The sequence below is a fragment of the Apodemus sylvaticus genome, chromosome 9 (genome assembly GCF_947179515.1).
Source record: "Apodemus sylvaticus chromosome 9, mApoSyl1.1, whole genome shotgun sequence".
NCBI lineage: Eukaryota > Metazoa > Chordata > Mammalia > Rodentia > Muridae > Apodemus > Apodemus sylvaticus.
This window is the reverse complement of record NC_067480.1, coordinates 26,455,526-26,473,398: the sequence shown is the minus strand read 5'-3', so window position 1 is coordinate 26,473,398 and position 17,873 is coordinate 26,455,526. Positions and strand designations below refer to the sequence as shown.

General features: G+C 52.2%; 2 protein-coding genes across 4 annotated transcripts in view; one reads left to right on the top strand and one right to left on the bottom strand.

The window, feature by feature from the left end:
* Positions 1-7,615: 7,615 nt before the first annotated feature.
* Snorc (secondary ossification center associated regulator of chondrocyte maturation) lies at positions 7,616-12,601 on the top strand. 2 transcript variants are annotated; one of them, XM_052192313.1, is made up of 3 exons: positions 7,616-7,688; positions 12,189-12,368; positions 12,492-12,601. In XM_052192313.1, exons 1-3 carry the CDS (start codon positions 7,616-7,618, stop codon positions 12,599-12,601), a joined length of 363 nt encoding a protein of 120 aa, XP_052048273.1. The 2 variants fall into 2 exon arrangements, with proteins under 2 accessions (XP_052048273.1, XP_052048272.1); XM_052192312.1 differs by having other exon boundaries at positions 12,186-12,368.
* Positions 12,602-14,120: 1,519 nt separating this feature from the next.
* Ngef (neuronal guanine nucleotide exchange factor) overlaps positions 14,121-17,873 on the bottom strand; it is a 65,049-nt gene continuing 61,296 nt past the window's right edge. For both annotated transcript variants that reach the window (XM_052192304.1, XM_052192303.1), the window contains 3 exons: positions 17,173-17,252; positions 16,425-16,529; positions 14,121-15,032 (listed from right to left, as the gene is read on the bottom strand). In XM_052192304.1, the coding sequence (XP_052048264.1) occupies positions 14,842-15,032; positions 16,425-16,529; positions 17,173-17,252 (376 nt within the window). In that variant the 3' untranslated portion in view covers positions 14,121-14,841. The remainder of the gene's footprint in view (positions 15,033-16,424; positions 16,530-17,172; positions 17,253-17,873) is intronic.

Sequence of the window (17,873 nt, the reverse complement as noted above, 5' to 3'; positions counted from 1 at the left end):
TTTTCACATATCTACACGTTCCCTCTATATTTAGTGTTCTTGGCATCACACATTCCAATGTGCCACCCTAGAATCACCCTACTCTTTCTCCCTCTGTGTCTGCAATTTTCTTCACCACGAGAAATCTGGTTTCCACCGTCTTCATTGTGTGGTTCATTCTAGAACAGCATGGGCCAGAACTCCATGGACCCCCTTTGAACATGTATGGATATGGGGCAGAGATTTCTGAGGATTTGAAAACAAAACCTTGTAAACCATATAGCCTAGAAATATCAGATAAGAGGAAAAAGGAGATCATGAATCGAGAATAATCTTTTAAAATTTTTCTACAAATTATTCCCAGCCAATATAAAAATGTATCAACCCTTACAGACTGAACATGGTGTTTTGTAATCAAGAAAAATGTGAACAAATGTAAAGATATGATATTAAATCATAACCACAGAAAACCAACATTACCTTCTGTGGTGCCAATTTTGTAGCCACCTCACATGGCTTGCGACACACTAAAGTGCTGGGAGTATCCATTAAAAGCACGGTGTGACACTAATTGTCCCCATAGAGGCAGCTCTTGCTCTCTAGTAGTTGCAGATGCCAGTAAAATAATCTCTCACCCACCCTCGTATTTTCTACTGGCTATAACACAGAAAATATGTCACCAGGCTGTTTGCTATCAATTTGCCTTCAGAATAACAGCATGCCATTAGTAGTAATGTCTTGGAGGAACAAACCCTCTAACTTCAGTATTGTTGAAGAGTCAATTCTCAGTTGCTCAGCTCTACAGTTCACCAAAGTAGTCTTGTAATGGCTAATCCATGTCTGAGAGAACGTTGCAGCTAGAGCTCAACAGACTCGCGCTGCCTAGCAGTGCTTTTATCATCAAGGACTGTGGTCCCCATCAGGTCACATAGCCTAGTGATATGTCAGCCATCTTAGATTGCATAGTCTTGTATTTCGTACAATGGTGAAGTTGCCTAGTATTTCTAATGGTATGCTATTATTGAGTGATGTATTGCTGTACTTACAGAAATAACTCTGATGTGAGTAGCAGTAGTAGGTGGCAGGGAGGGGGGGGAGGGGAGGGGAGGTGGGAAGGTGGTTGTGGAAAGTGGGAAAATGGATACGTGAATTTAGCCAGATAAGGAGGTATGGAGCCTATCTCAGAACAGATCGGTTGCACCCCTCGCTAGCAAAGGGTCCCTTTCTGCAGGCCAGTGATAAGTGGCAGCTCTGTTGTGAAGGCAGGATGAGGAAATGGGTGGGTATTGGTCTCTACCAGGGAGGGTGAGTGTGGGCCTGGATTCACAGCTAAAGCATTGCTGGAGTCCCAACAGGAGGTGGGTTTTCTGCTCCCAGGGGCTGCTCAGCCTCCACTTTAATCTGGTCAGCTATATCTCCCTGTGACCATCTGGAACTGAGAAACAGCACTGGGTACCTGTTAGGATCTCAAGAGCCCAAACATCTGCTTGGCTCTCTGTTGAGGATGTTGCCATGGAAGAAGAGTTAGTATCTCAAGATACTCAGTGAACCAAAACATTACTGATCCAGGATTCTGAGTCAGGGATATTTGTGACCATAGTGAGATCATTAGAGATTAAAGGTGTCCAGATATGCCCTTCTCAGCAGAGTAGGACTATCAGGTGGATGTGCACTGCTCTAGGACTGTAGTGTGGTGATGTCCTCTGGATGACTCTCAGGGCTGAGGCAAGTTGATTTGAAAAGTAACGGCAGTAGTCATGCTCTGACGTGGAGAGCAACTTAGTCACGGTGAAAGGGAGAAAGACACTTGACCCATTTGCCTCCCCCCAAAAGAACCAAAAGTCAGAAAAAAACAGAAGGCCCTGGGGGTCCAAATTCAGCTTGATGGACAAGCTACATGGCATCTTGCTCCTTACCAAATGGAGCAAGATCGGAATAGACTGCAATGCTCTGCTGGTTTTCCTTCCAGTGCTCACACAAAACGAGTAAGCCTATACAACGGTCCATTAAACTGTTTACAGCACTGAGGGCTTTTCAACCCCAGAGCCCTAAACATTCATGTCTTCTGCAAGCCAGCTCCAAAGGCTGAAGATTTGTAGTTTACTTCTGCTGTGATACTTCGACAAAACTGATTTAAAGGGAAAAGGGTTTTCTTTTGTTCACAGTTCAAGTTCACCATAGCCAGGAAGTCCTAGCACCACGATCTTGAAACAAATCATGCTTCATGTTGGCACGTTACCTACATAGTCACCGTCTTATCATGGGGAAGAGACTTCATGACCAAGGTAATTATTATACAAGGACATCATAGCAATTTCAGAGGTTCAGTCCATTATCGTCATCACAGGAAGCATGGCAGCATCCAGACAGGCACAGTGCTGGAGGAGCCCAGAGTTCTACATCTTGATCCAAAGGCAGTCGGGAGGAGACTGGAATTCCACACTGGGTGGAGCTTGAGCATAGGTGACCTCAAAGCCCACCCCGCACAGTGACCCCTTTCCTCCAACAAGGCCATACCCTCCCCACTCTACAAGGCCACATCTCCTAATACCACTCCTTATGGGCCAAGCATTTAAACTCATGAGTCTATAAGGGCCAAACCTATTCAAACCACCACAGTGAGGGAGCAGGGAAGGTGAAGGATAACACATCTCTCCCTTCTTTTTATTTGTTGGCAAGGTGGATCTTCACCGTCAATTAACCTAATCTGGATCCCTCATAGGCCCACCAGCATTTTGGGGGTTTTTTTTGCTTTGTTTTTTTTTTTTGTTTTTTGTTTTTTTTTCTTGGCAAGCCCATGGCGTCTATATAGGCTTCTCAGTTTCAATGCATCAAGGCCTAGTAATGAGTTTGGCTTTCAGCCATTCAACCCATTCAGCCATTTCAAGCCATTCAGGGTGCAACTGTTGGTGCCCTGGACTTTGAATTTTGGTAAGCACCCTGTCAGTACGTGTAGCTGGCTCTAGTCTTCATCACACCCTGTCATCTGAGAACTCTTGCCCCCTTTCCGGGCTTATAGTAATATAAGTGAGCAAAATCTTCCTACAGAGTACTTGCTCATTCACTGCTAGTGCGCATTAGCAGAGTGGTTCATACTTGAGCCTTCCTAAGTCAGGCTCTGTGCTTGTCTTCTTCGGGGGTGCTGTCATCTGGCTGGCTCCTGTGGATAGGAGGAGGAAGAGTTACCAGAGCAGGCGTCCTCTTGAGAGGGAGTGTAGCAGATGAGACTGTGTCATAAACGAGAGCAGGCCAGGCAGGTCTGCACACTTGGTGAGACAGTCTTAGACTTGTCAATTCTGCCCAGGGATCCCCACCCGAATCTCAACGTCTCCATGATTCCAAGGTCACATATGAGAACCTGACAATGCTGTGATCCAGCTTAACATCACATTCTGTGATCTCAGTTAAGTGCAGACCCTGATTTGCAGCCAAGGAAGCTCTAAGAAATAAGAGGTGCTTGTGCCAAATCTCTAGTTCTCTGGTTGGCGTGCTTAGAATCTAAGTCCTGAGCTTATCACTTTGTGTGAGCATTGAAGACCATAAGACTATAAGAGTAACCATGGCCTTGTTCTGATCATACCACTATAAACATCTGTATGGCTTTCAAATCATCTTCTGTGATCATATTGGCTCATGTCTATAATCCCAGCACTTAGATGAGGCAGGAGGATTGCCATGAGTTTGAGGCCAGCCTGGGCTATGTAGTGTGATCATCTCTCTGTCTCCTCTGTCTCTCTATCTCTTTATCTCTCTGTCTCTCTGTCTCTGTCTCTTTCTCACACACACACTTTATAATGCTTATACTTGATAGCACTTTATAATAAACTATAAGTCTACATATAGTATGGCATGTTACGTCACCAGTTTCTCACTTCCACTGGCAATAGATCTTCATAGCACTCAAGGTCAAAGGGCAAGCAAGCCAGAAATAGGCCTCTGGGGGCCTTTTTTCTGGGACCCTCTCAGGTATATCCGTCTTGGTCAGACTCTGACTACTCTGGGTATCCCAAGCAGAAATGATTCAGCTGGAAATTTGCTGTAATGTTTAAGGTCTATCTCAGGAGAAAAGGAGGGGACTTCAGGTTTGTAGCTCAACTTCCTGTCTTGTCCCTGCTTCCTGATCTGGATGCAAGTAAGAAACTTCTGCCAACATGAGCTGTGTCTGTCACCATGCCTTTCCCCCATGATGGACTGTCCCCCCCACCCCAACTGTGAGCTAAAATAAAACCTTCCCTCCCCGAAGCTGCTTCTTTTAGGTGTTTTACCACAGCAATGAGAAAAGTAACCAACACACCACATGCCCTGGTGTTACAGCTCCCCAAAGGGATCCAGAGCCTGACTGACATCCAGCTCCTGGGGCTGCACAAGCAGCTACCGCCATGGAAGAGTCTGCCACTGTCACCATACAAGATGGTCTCAGAAATCTGAAGCAGAACCAATGCTCCCCCCTCCCCTGTCCCCTTCCAGTGCTGCTTTGCCTCTGGTAAACTCACCAGGAAGTCATCTGGGAATCACACTGCAGGGCACAGGAAGGGGGGAATGGGGGAAATTTAATGAAATTTTATAAACTCCTTTTATTAAAGACAAGCCCCCGCTGTTTGGCGATTTATAGTCATAGCAGAAAGACACGGAGAGGCAGGGGAGCAAGTGTTTACTTCATTGAAAAGAACTGTTCTGTACGTACGACAAAGAATTTTTATCTGGAAGATTCAAAAATATCCTAAAAATGATTTGTAAAGCCTTAGCGTACTTAGATAAATAAGCAAAAAGACAAAACAACCAAATCCAAGCAGACGCTCCCATTTATTGTCTCGGGAAGGCAAATGCTCTTAACGACCTGGGCGAGTGCTAATGAGAGGCAAAGCTTGGAGATGCTTTGGCAGAATGGATAAGGTGCTGCCACCCAAGCATGAGGACCACAGTCGGATCCTCAGCACCCCCATGAAAGCGGGCTGAGCGGGGTGGCCTGGCTGCCAGCCCAGACCTCAGGAGACAGAAGCATCCCCGAAGCAAGCCGGCCGGCTGAAGTAGCTTGGTCAGAATGTTTGGGGTTCAGTGAGATCCCGCCTCAGTAAATAATGTGGTGAGTGCTTGAGGAAGATACCTTCTGGAGTCTCTGACTTCCTTAGGCGTGTGTGCAAGGGCATGTGTACCCACATACATGTGAACATGTGTGTGTGGATATGTAGATAGATAGATAGATAGATAGATAGATAGATAGATAGATAGATAGATAGATAGAATGGACAGACGGATGGACAGACAGACAAATTGATATATAGATAGACATTCCTCACATATACGTACAAAAAGAACTTTTAAAGTCTACTAAAGTAAGTGTCCGTGAGGACACGAAGCAGCTGGGACCTCAAAGTGTTGCAGACAGATTGCCTGCGCTTGCACCCGGAAGGTTCATTTCTGGATACATGGCCAAGAGATACTGGCATCCATGACCGAAGATGTGCATGGCCTCCACCACCAAAGAAGATGTGCGAGAACATGGAAGCCGTATTCATAAGAACCCCAATGTGGAAACAGCCCCGACCACTGCAGATGCTCTGTGACACTCTTAGGTCAGCGTATGTTTCAGCAGCAAAAGTGAAGGCTCCCATCAGTAGGGCGCAGGCTGGAGAGGAGGCCTGCTGGTGTGTCGGGCGTGGTTTTGGTTGATGGGGGCAGAGATGACACACATTTACAAAAGTTCGTCGACTTGTAACCAAGATTTCTTGTAACAAGATTACTTGTAACTGCACATCTTTTATGGTTTGGATATGAAGTGTCATCCCAAAAGGTTCATGTGCTGAAGGTATAGTCCTCAGCTGGTGGCACTATTAAGAAATGATTAAATTATGAGTATGGTAACTTCATTAGTGACTTAGTTGTTCCACTGATGAGTTCATAGCTGAAGGAAGCAGAACCTGGTTGGAAGAAATAAACCTCAGGATGCCTTTCAAGGTGTGTCTTGACCCCAGCCGCATCTCCCTGCCTTTCTTCCTCTGCTATGAGAGCGGCAGCCTCCCCTGTCCCTGCCACCACCACGATGCTCTGCCTCTCCGTAGGCTCACAGCAACAGGGCAAGCGGCTGGTCGAGACCAGAAACCCCGAAACCATGAGCCAGAGTAAACCCTCTTAAATAGCCTCTCTGGTACTGTGTCACAGCGACAAAAGGTTGATTCATGCACCTAGTATGAATGCTTCTCCTCTGAAAATGAACACACAAGAGGAGTGATAGGAAAATTCATAAAAGTGCAAGTGCTTCACAGAGCCTTAAAGTGTCCCAATGACAGGACGCAGGCTGACTGGCCGAGCTGAGACCTGGAGAAACACGTGGTGGACGCCCGATGAGCATCGCCACTACTTTCTAGGGAAGGAGAGAGAGTGCAAAGGCCCTGGGGCAGGAGCCACGTTAGTATCCTGCAGGAGTCACGTCAGGACCAGCAGCTAGACCATAGGGAGGGAGCAGGAGAGCAGAGGGAAGACTGGCTATGGGGAGCCCTTGACTTGGCTTTTTGTTTGCAAAACTATGAAGTAGCAGGGCCTCAGGGGTTTGAAGGGGCACAGGGGGAGAGACTTTGGGAACTTGCATGATGAGCACACTTGAGGGGCGTGGCGTGCTGAAGTTCATCCGTGGGTGTGGGCAGAGGCTGAGGAGGCCAGCATGCTTGGTCATGAGTGGAGGCTCAGCAGCTGCCTCCACTGACCTGTTGGGAAGGCAGTGAGCTGAACTCTGGGCCAAGCCCAGGCCAAAAGGTGAAACTGAGTCTCAGGATTAGCGGAGAGTGCCTGCAAGAACAAGGGAGTCGGGGAGAAGGACTGTGCATCCAGGGATCTTCCTGGAAGGGGCCTAGAGCAGCCGAGGGGCTTTAATAGAAAATGCCTCTCTACAGCACGTAGATTTAATAAGTGCTCAAGCCAGGCGAGAACTCAAGTGGGAGGCGGCTGAGCAGGGTCTCCCAGGCTCGCTTCTGGGCCGCTCAAGAGTCCTGGGCACAGAGGCTCACGGCGTTTGTTGTATCTGAGTGAGGCTTCTGTCTTGGGAAGCTGGGAAAGTTTGTACTTCCACTGGTCCAAGAATACGTGTATGTGTGTGTGTATGTGTGTGTGTGAGGGGGGGGGGAGAAAGACGAGGGGAGCAGGACAGAGACAGAGAGAGGAAAGGAACCTCTCCTCTCCTCTCCTCTCCTCTCCTCTCCTCTCCTCTCCTCTCCTCTCCTCTCCTCTCCTCTCCTCTCCTCTCCTCTCCTCTCCTCTCCTCTCCTCTCCTCTCCTCTCCTCTCCTCTCCTCTCTTCTCCTCTCCTCTCTTCTCCTCTCCTCTCTAGGGTGGAGCTATTTGGTAGTTCAGGACTGCAAGTCTGTCTGAGTGCTCTCTCTCTCCCTCTCTCTCTCCCTCTCTCTCTCCCTCTCTTTCTCCCTCTCTCTCCCCCTCTTTCCTTCTCTCTCTCCCTCTCCCTCTATGTGTGTGTGTGTGTGTGTGTGTGCATGCGCGTGCATGTGTGGGGGGCGGGCACGGTGTCCCAGGAGGACAGAGTTTGCATTGATGAAAACCCTTCCCAGATCTTTGAAGCCTTTTTCCCGCTGCCTGAGCCCAGCCGCCCAGCCCTCCGTGTCCCATAGCACTGCTCACTCACTGACAGGATGGCATCTTGTCTGGCCCTGCACATGGTGCTGCTGCTCGTCTCTGGGGTCCTGGCCCCTGCGGTGCTCACAGGTAAGGGGCGCAGGCCCTTAGCTCTGCTGCTACCTACATCTCAGGGCCAACAACTACCACTGGGACCAGATTCTCCAGTACCTATGCGGTACAAGCCCCTAACACAAGGTGGGATGCCCAGCTGCGGTGATTCTGGGAAACTCCCACAATGCTGGTTGGTAGAAACTGAATAAGATGATGTATCTATCTGGTGACTGTTAGCAGAAAGATGGGTGGCCATTGAGAGAGACCTGGGTATCAGGGCCTAGGATATGCGGCTGTCTGATGTTCTTGGGGCAATACTTTGCCGCTAGAACATCTAGAGACTTCTGGACCTGGGGGAAGGGGGGGGGTGCTCATCCGACAAAGGGCAAAGGGGCTAAGAGGCCAGGGACCCTCCAGGCAGAAAACCCAGAGACTTGTGATTCCTTTAAGTTCTTCAAACCCTGTCCTTCTGGCTACAGCCTAGGTGCCATCCCCATAGAGATAAATATTTCTCTGAGTCCTTTGAAGAACAGTGAGGACACTGGACCGAGCCCTAGGTGGCCTCTCTGGGGTCTGAAAAAAGACTGTGTGGCAGGCCTGCTTCAGAGCAGAGACATAGGCACAGATAGGCTTTGCCTATGGGAAAATAAATCTTGTGCAGTTGTTCAGTAGTCTGCAGAAAGGCAGCCTGCCCCCCGGGCCCCCGATTGTCTTACAACCGTTGCAGCCTGAATTTTAGGGGTGTATGTGTCTACAAAGGAAAGAAGTCACCTCTGTTGTAGAAGCCTAGCCTAGGACCTCCCAACCACACCCTAGGATGCTGATGTGGTCGGTGGGTTCTACTTCCCCTCAGCTCCTCAGGAAATAGCTTAAGGCCTGACTCTGGCCTGCCTGGCTCCTATCTCTCTTGGCTATTTCCTAATCTGCAGAAGGCAGCACCCACTACGCTGCCTCTCTCATAGGGGGATGCTAAGACCTCACCAGGTCTTCACATAGGGCTCTGGGGATGGCCAAGCACCTGGTCAGCACTCAGTGTTTGGATTTTGAGCAGAGTTCCCAGCCCCTCAGCTAAGCCCAAATGGATCTTTGAGAAAGCCATCTCTTCCCACACGTTGGGGAAGAGCTTCTGGGGTGGGAGCAGTGCCCAGTGATATAGCCTGAAGTACCCCTGATGCTGGGAGACACGACTTACAGTGGAAGGAGGTATTTTCCTTTGCCTAGGACTAGGAGCTGAGACCCACGCCGCTTCCTGCCACAGCCAGGCTGTTGCCTGGCAGGGCCCTGTAGCTTGGGCCTTCCTGGATAGTGGCTCCTATCCAGGCTCCCGCTGCCTCTTCCAACCCAAGGCTCTAGCCAGAGCCCCGGTCAGATCGTACATACACAGCTTTAGTGGGTGGGCTTTCTGTTCCCACAGAAGCTTTGGGAATAGCCAAGACCTCACTTGACCTCACCTCCCTCTTTTCCCAAGGGTTCCTTCTCTCCCCCCAAGAACAGGCAGGCCCACAGCAGACATGAACTTGCTAACCCCACCTTGAGTTTTAGGGTTCTGTCTGTTCTGGGAGTGGGGAGATAGGAGGTTCTCAGAACTCAGAACCGTGGATACACAGGTCTGCTCAGGTGTGTATGAGACCCATGGCCCTGCCTCTCCTGGGCTGCAGCCCTGTATCAGGAAAAGAGGGGACGGGCCAGCCTGCCACCCTTCCTGCCTCAGCCGGTGGCCGCAGCCACTGAGGTAGGGGAGCAGGCCAGGTTGGGTGGGCAGGAGGCCAGGGTGGGGATGAAAAGGCTCTTCATGGCTGCACAAAGGCCGTCTGTGAGCATGGGCGCCTGGCCTGGGAGCCTGTGGTCAGACCAACTGTTGAACAAACTTATTTACCAAAAGGTAAAGCAGTTCGGGGTGGTGCAGCTAAGGGGACAGCCTGGGGTATCCAAGCTTGTGACACTGACACCATGCCACCTCTGACAGAGAAGAAACTCCTGTGACCTTGCTTACCCTTATGGTGTTTGCGTGTCCTTGTGGCCAAGGTGGACAGAACAGAAATCTCCTGCCATGCCTGCCTTCCTTCCCCATTACCACTTGCTGTTACTCAGCCTCACCCGTCCACGTCCTGCTCCCCGGGGCCCCTGTGCGTGCCTCTCAGGCCTCCTCCTTCCCACCCTCACCTCTCTCCTCCGAGCACACTGGTCCATAGTTTCTGGCTTCACCGGGTGAATTGGAGGCAGCTGGCTTGCTGCTCTTTCTTAGTGTTCCAAGTCTGGAGAACATGGCATGCATAGGAAAACGAGATAACGGCCTTGGCTACGGCCCACAAGTGCACCCTTTCCTTGGTGGGTTGGGGCAAACCCAGTCCCTGGCCAGGAAGTACGCACTGCTTAGGCCGGCTGGCCCTGGCACTCAGAAGCCTTTGGGCGGCCTCTCTGGCCAGACGCCTCACACTGAAGGTAAGCTTCAGCCAGCAGAGGTGGGATAGGGAGGGGCCGGCCTGCTTGTCTATTTTGGGTGTGTCGTGAAGAGTCTCAGGGCAGACAGGCAGAAGTCCAGGCCTCAAGGCCTGTTGAATAGTAGGCATGCTCAGGAGACATTTTTCTCCATCCAACCCTGGGAGCCTGACACTAGATTGATTGAGGCCTAAGGTCCTTCATTGTGGCCAGGTCACTTTGGCCTCCTCACAGGGCACTCTTCATGCTTAGAGGGAGGTGGGTCCTGGGTGCCACCCTGTGAGAGGGAGGCCTCCTGAAGTGGGAGACAAAGGTCTTCAGAGGCCTTTTGCCGGTCTTTTCTGAAAAGGGGGTCCAGTTTTGGGAAGCCCTGGGGCATGTGATGGCAGCCTTTGCCTACAAGTTGGGTTTCTGATCTGGCCCAGGCTTGTGAGAGGCTTTAGGATAGATCCTGAGGGGCCTGCCAGAATCCTAAGGGATCTGCCAAAATCTTACAGTGAAAAGATTTCAATTTTACAAAAAAAAAAGTTGTAAAATTGTCTTCTGAACTCTGGCACAGCCGTTACCTGGTCACCAGTCACCAATATTTGCCACATAGCTCCCTGGCCTCAAATGCAGAAGCAGTCCAAAGTTGCCTCTGTTGTTAAGAACAAGGGTGCTCTCTTTCCTAACCAGAATGTGGCTTCAGGCTGGGCCAGGAACCCCAGCAGTGTATTTACCAGCCTTACCCAGAGTCTCTGACAGGACACACGACCCTGCCCTGTCCTGGTCCAGAACAAATCCTCACACTTCTCCTTCCCAGGCCCTGGTGTTTTCTGAAGGGCTTGGTTATTTTGAGGCTGACCTGAGTCAGGCTTTGGCTGTGTGTCCTGTTTACCCTGGAGGATAGGAGGGGAGACATGAACAGGAACAACCCAGTCCCTTGGTTCTGCCCTGAGCAGTCCTTATTCTGAGCCTGTCCACAGAGGGACAGAGGCATCCAAAGATGGAGCCCTTAGCTCGAAGGAGTCCCAGAGAACGCGAGGGCTGGTCATAGAGGTGCAGCTGTCCTGGAGGTCCCTGGGGACACAAAGCCATCACCAGCCTACCCAGGGCTTTGGACCACCCCACCATGGCTGTCTCCACTTAACCTGAGCCTTGACTTTCTTTTGTCTGATTCGGGATAAAATGATTCTCTGTGCCACAGGCAGCTAATTAATGAGATGATAGAATGATATTCATCGGGTCTCTGTATGGAACCTGTTTGGGGTTAAGTGCCCCTGGATCATTTTCCTTCTTCCCAGGTATAATTGAGGCTTGGGCAGGGACCAGCCGAGATGCCTGATGGACAGGCTAAGGGGATCTTAGAGTCTGCTGACCAGTCTGGTCTTGAACGTGTCTTGGGGAAGACGTTGGCCCAGAGCCTGGTGCTCAGGGCTTCACAGGCTGGGTTTCTTATAGCGGTGTGTGTTGTGGGGGTGGGGTGGGGTGCAGGGGGGACATCACCATCCTGTGTTTCCTGCCTTTTTCTTTCACTATGGTATTCCCCGGGTACCCCAAACCATGCTGACCCCAGAGGCTGAGGACTATTGAAAGACAGTTCAGGGTGTGCAGGCTGAGATGGACAATGAGTGTGGGAAGCCTCCCTTTGCTGACCACCCCATCTTCATCTGTTCCCCCACTTCCTGCAAGCAGCGATATGCTGTCTTGAGTTGAGGGCGGGGTTGCTAGAGTACCAGGGTTGGCCTCCTGATCTGAGGCTATGTATGGCCTTTGCCTAAGTGGTGGTGCCCTCAAAGCTCCTTGACTCTCAGGCTTTGCCCCAGGTGATGGCTGAGCTGTGTCTGCCCCAGGGGGGTGGGGGTGGGGACAGAGCAATCCCCATTTTTTTTTCAATGATCCCTGGCTTTCTGGCCCTATCGATCTGTCTCGAATGCTCAACAGGTGTTTTTGGGTCACATGTGAATGGTTTCCCAGGCTTAGGAGAGAATTCTCCAGCCAGGTGCCCCACCTTGTGGAATGTGGATAGGGCATCCCTTGTTGATCTGGTGGAGAGCTCGCATCCCCGTCCACAGACTACCTGAGCTCCGCTGTCTGTTTTTCACTTCCCCGCAGCAGAGGGTCCTCAGCAACCTGATCCCACCCTGTGGAATGAGCCTATTGAATTGCCCTCTGGTGAAGGTCCCCTGGAGAGCACAAGCCACAACCAGGAATTTGCTGTCTCTGGCCCTCCATTCCCCACCTCTGCTCCAGCACCAGAGGACAGCACCCCTCCGGCAAGGGCGGACCAGGACGGAGGTAGGGCTTGGGCGGAGCAGGAAGAGGGGAGGGAGGAGGGTGAGAGGGAAGGAAGGCATGAGGGGCCAGGCCTGGGCTGGATTTGGGAGGGGGAGGAGTAACATGGTCCTCTGTCCTCCACAGGATCGCTTGGGCCGGGCGCCATTGCAGCCATCGTGATCGCCGCCCTGCTCGCCACCTGCGTGGTGCTGGCACTCGTGGTCGTCGCGCTAAGGAAGTTTTCCGCTTCTTGAAGTTAATAAAGGAGCCGCGCAGGCCGGCCCGCGGCGACTCTGCACCTTGTACTCTTCTTTGTCCCCTCCGTGTCCCCGTGCGTGTGCGAGCCCGTGTGCAGATGCAGTCGCGTGTGAACCTGGATGGGGGCGTATTGCTGGGCCACGCCGCGTGCCTGGAGTCGTGGGTGGAGAGCTCCAGGGAGGGAACGTGTACACGGGGCCACGTGCATGTGTTGTGCCCCAGTGAGTGAGTGTAGGTCGTCAGGGCACAGGTGTCTGCTAAGTACCACTCGCTGTGCCCCCGTTGCAGCGTGACTACATGTCCCCTGCCCCACCCCCCAGTGCTTCTGCCTAGTGTGAGTGGGGGAGGGGAAGGGAGCTGGAGAGCTTGGCTCAGATTCACCCTATTCCTAGAGACCAACTCTAGCAGGACCAGTCTCTGGAGGATTGACATCGGATGGGGTAGTAAAAGCCTTTGACTTTGACTCAGGCAGGAGGGGCCATACCCTAATTCAGAACCCCAATCCTTGTGTCTTCAGCCACCTCCCAGGGGTCAGAATTTTCCTGACTCCAACCACTCATACTCCTGGGGCCTTGGGTTACTGTATATGCTCTCTCTGGGGACTGTTCTTCCTTTTCCAGCTGACCCAGACATTGAGGAGGACCCTGGGATAGAATGGGGGGTGGGTTGGGATGGTTGGGTAAGCCCGGGTAAGAGCTGTGACCCTCTGGTTGCAATATAGCAAGTTGTCATATCCTTCCAGGAATGCTCAAAGGACTGAGGTCTCAGTGTCACCAAGAGCTGGATTGTGATCTGTGGGAAGATACTCCAAAGTCCAGTAGCTTGACGAGGCGGGTTCTGGGCCAGGCAAGGCAGTGCGTGCCTGCAGTGAATGGCAGTACTTAGGAGGCTGAGGCAGGGCTGGAAGTCTAAGGCTAGCCTGGGCTCTGCTGGAAGATGGTCTTAAGAAACAACACAAGCAGAAGGCCAGTTCTGACGTAGAGCATCTAGCAGATACCCAGTGCCCTGGACACTTTCCTAGGACGTTAGTGGGAGGGATGGACACTCTAGGATAGAAATGGATAGTTAAGGGTGCCTGCGCAGGCAGGCCTTGGGGTGGGGGTGGGGTCTCTGAGGAACCAGCTGATGAACGAGCATTGGAGGCCAATGTCTGGATCAGGTAGGAAGTCTGGATCCCAGGCCTGAAGTCAGATCCCCTAAAGGACCTCTGCTTACTGAAACCTGAGGCCCCAGTGGCCTTGTAACCATGTGCTCGTGCTACGGCAGGAGGAGTTCCCCATTCCCTCAGAGAGCCCTTTCCCTCCATAAGCAGAGGCCCAAATCCATTCCCATTCTGAGACAGGATGGTGGCTGCTCCCCCAGGAAGTGCCTGCAGCCCCTCCTTGGGAAAAGGCCTCTCCTATTGGCCTAAAAGACTGCTCCTCCCTCCCAGCCCAGAAGCCAATGCCTGGTTGCTGTGTGCATCAGGGCAATAAAGAACAGCTTTCTGCCTCTTGTTTTATACAGGATGCTTCTTTTAATGCAGCCAAAAATGATATTTGCTTTTCTCAAAACCATGACCATAAAGGATGCAGTGACCAATTCATTCTGCAAAACACCTGGGCTCCTTCAGGGGCCAAGAGACACTAGTGAGTAACATCAAGTGACATCAAGTCCTTCAAGGAGCTAAAGGTGGCATGAACCCTCAGCTAAGCTCTGGGGGGGCCTGCTGAGGGCAGGGCTTGGCCGTGCAAGAGAGGCTGGCAGAGGCATGGGGAGGGCAGGCAGAGTCACCACTGCTCACCAAACTCCCTCAGGCAGGGGAGGCCCATCGTCTGCGTGCCTGGTAGACTCTTAACGGCTTCCAAAGAAGGGAAGGACGCGTGCAGTTTGGGGGATCCTCACAGTGGTTACCTTCCGCCTGCCTGCTGCCAGGGATCCTTGTGTGGGTCTCTTTCAGTCCCTGGAAGGTCTCTGGAGCATGCCTGCCCTCTTCTACCTCTGAGAGGCTGGAGGGAGGTGGTATAATACTGCCTAAGTACTTAGCCTTTCGCCAGTGTGTAAGCGAACGAGTGGCCAGGACACTAGAGCTTCCACTGTGTGGGCAGGGACAGGACAGGCTGAAGCCATTCCTGCTGCCTGAGAAGGCACAGACATTCTTCCCTAAGACCCTCTGAATCTGTCTGGCGTCTCTGCTGGGCCCACTCCCCATCCCTGCCCAACCCCTCTTTCAGACTGGTGCCTGAGCTGGGGAGGTTCACTGCCGATTCCGGCTGCCCAGCTTCCTGCGGTCCTTATTCTGGCTGCGCTGAGGGTCCTCCATCTTGTGTACTCGGAAACATTCCTTGAGGTTCTGGGAGCGGATCTTGGGGTTCAGGATCTCCTCTGTCATGGAACTGGGGAACCAGCCTCTCTCCTGGTCATGCAGCCTCTCACCGAAGATCCACCCTACAAAGAAGTCAGGGGGTTCCAGAGCTCTACGGGGACAGGGGAGGCAAGACGAGGCCTTCCTCTTAGCTGGGGTCCCCTCTGCATGGGGAACAAGGATTGAGCCATCCTCAGGAGTTCAGCATTCCCCATGGGCAGTGGCTTGGCACCCCACCTAAGTTTAGATTGCCTCCACAGTGTGCTAGAAAGTATACAGAATGTAAGCGCCAGGCTGCAGTGTCTCCCATGGGTGGTGGCCTATTTTGAACCTTCCCAGGCTACCCCACACCAGGACAGGAGACTTAAGGGCCACTCCTAAAAGAGGCAGTTAAGGGACCAATGTAGGAGGTAGCTGACCACTGACTTAGCAAACCTAGACAGTGAGCTCACCCTCTCATTGGGCGATTCTCTCAGAATCTCACCCGCAGAGCCAAGCGATTGCCGTGGGGTGGCCACTATAAATTGGGGAGACCCTGAATCTCCAAGTGCCCTGATCTCTTTTCTCTGCTGTCTTCCCTCTCCTAAAGGTCCGTGCCAGGCTTGTTAAATGGCCTGCCCCTACCCAGCATTCTTCAGGCCACCTTAGGATGGGTACGAGGCAGTGTATTATGTGATGGCTATGAGGCAGTGTACTTACTATGTGGCAGAAAGGGCAGGGGAGGCCTGGGACCCACAGAGGGATCCTGTGGAGATCACTTGGTTTTCCAGCCATAACTCAGGACAAAGGAGAGGAAAGGAGGGGGCCTTTGTTCTCAGGTATTTTGATAGTCTCTGTTGTAAAGACACCAGGCTATCACATTGTGCCTAGGCCACCATAAAATTTCAGGGATTCCCCTGCCTTTGCCTCCTGAATGGTGGCATTACAGGTGTGTGCCATCTTACCCAGCTACTCCTGGGATTTTGATCAAGAATAGTTAATACACAAACGTGGACAGTATGGAACAAGAAAGGGCCTGGAGTTAAACTGGGCAGGGGCTACAGAAAAACTCCAGTTGGAGCTAATTCGGCCCTGCCAGCCACGGGGTGGGCAGGAGCAGGGCTTCTTGGCCTGGTGGTCACAGACACCCCCAAGAAAGTTGGGGGCAAACAGGTTGAGGTCAAAGGTCACACTCCCTCCTAGGGGAGGCTATAGCCAAGGCTGGGAAGGAGACAGAGAACCACCTGCTAGGCCTGCTGTTAGGGAAAGAGCCTCGCAGCTCACGGGAATGGAAGGAAGGCTCAGAAGTCTGAGGAAAGGCCAATGAATACTGGGCCCCCTGCTCAGGCAGAATGTCCTAAGTACTGTCAACACCCAGCAAGGATGAGGAGCTCTGCCTGCCCACCTGCTAACTGCAACCTCTAGTCCTACATCTAGGCTATGGCCCTCCCCCCATGGCTGGCCAAGATGAAGAGTCCCCTGGGTGGGGGCCTCACCGTCCTCCGTCTTCTCCAGGATGTTTAGGATATCTGCCAGTTCCAGCGTCAGCTCATCAGGCTGCTGGGCCACATATGGGTGCACACACTGGACCTGGGGACAATCTGCAGGAGGGAGGAGAGTGGTGTGGTGTGTCCCCATCATGGGTTCCACCCTGGTCTACCACCAGGCAGTGGTGCCAGGGACAATTCTGCCATCAGCAGGTGATTGAGTCTTATCTAAAACGGGACCTGGGGCTGCACAACAGTAAGAAAGGTTCCCTCTGAGAGGGAGGAGGTCACACCCCAGGGAGGCCTCATCAGACTATAGGGAATTCTGGGAAAGGGAGGAAGGGATTCACTAGCAGTGATAGGGCTCTCAGCCCAGAAGACAAGAGGAACCTTTTGTTCTTAGGTGTGACCCTGTGGGGACAAGCCAGATGGCTGGGACAGTAACTTCTTCACAAGGCAGACAGACTCGTGCTCCTTTGGGGTTTCTGTGAGTTTTAGACTCACAGCTGGAAAGCCCAAGAGAACACTGGAGTCTGGGTCCAGGATTCTGCCACCTGACTCTTAGGACTCTGGGACTTCCATTTCCTTCTAAGCCATCCAGTGTACAGGGGTTCTAAGCTCCTGCTTGGTGCCAGAATGGACTTCTGTGGGGGAGAAGTACCTTCCCACCAGCTGCCAAGGAACCCTGAGGCTGAGGCCCCGTAGTAAGTCCTAGCCAAAGGCAACCTAGAGTATCCTTTCCAAGTGAGGGACTCACCTAGCAGCCGAGATGTGAAGGATACAAACTTGGTCCGTCTGTTGGGGGCCAGTGAAGTCATCCAACGCTTCATCTCGCTCCTGCACAGGAAGGGGACAGAAGCGCCCAACTGCAGAGCCAACAGACTCTGACCGATGGTGTGAACTTAGGCCTCTAAGCCTGGCTCTTGCTAACACCAGGACAGCTCAATTTGCTGCACGGGGAACCCCTCCACATTCCCCACAGGCCAGGGGTTTGAAGTCCGACAGTGTGAGGAGCCACCCGTGAGGTCCTGCAAGCTGCTAGCTCTCAAAGGTCTGTTTCAGGGAAGCCACAGGGAACGCTAACATCACTTCCTGTTAATCCCTGTGATCTAGAGCCTGGGGCTTCAGCAGGGGAGGGGACCACACTCCTGGTGGGGTGTGGTGAGGGGCAGCTGAGCACTGAGGAGGGGGAGAGATGAGGAGAAAGCCGGGGCTCTGTGGGCCACAAAGCAATTCCTAATGTCTCGTGTATTCCCCCAACTGCTTGGGGCAACGAGGCAGCTATCCTGGCCGCTCAGGAACGGGGGAATAAAGAACTTGAGTCCACACAGAGAAACAAAAAACGGGAGGAGGGGGAGAGTTAGCTCACTGGCACATCGGCAAAAGTATCCATTTGACAAGATGGACTTGCCCTCCTTGACCACAAGAGCCCAGGAATGTACAGCCACCCGTGCCATC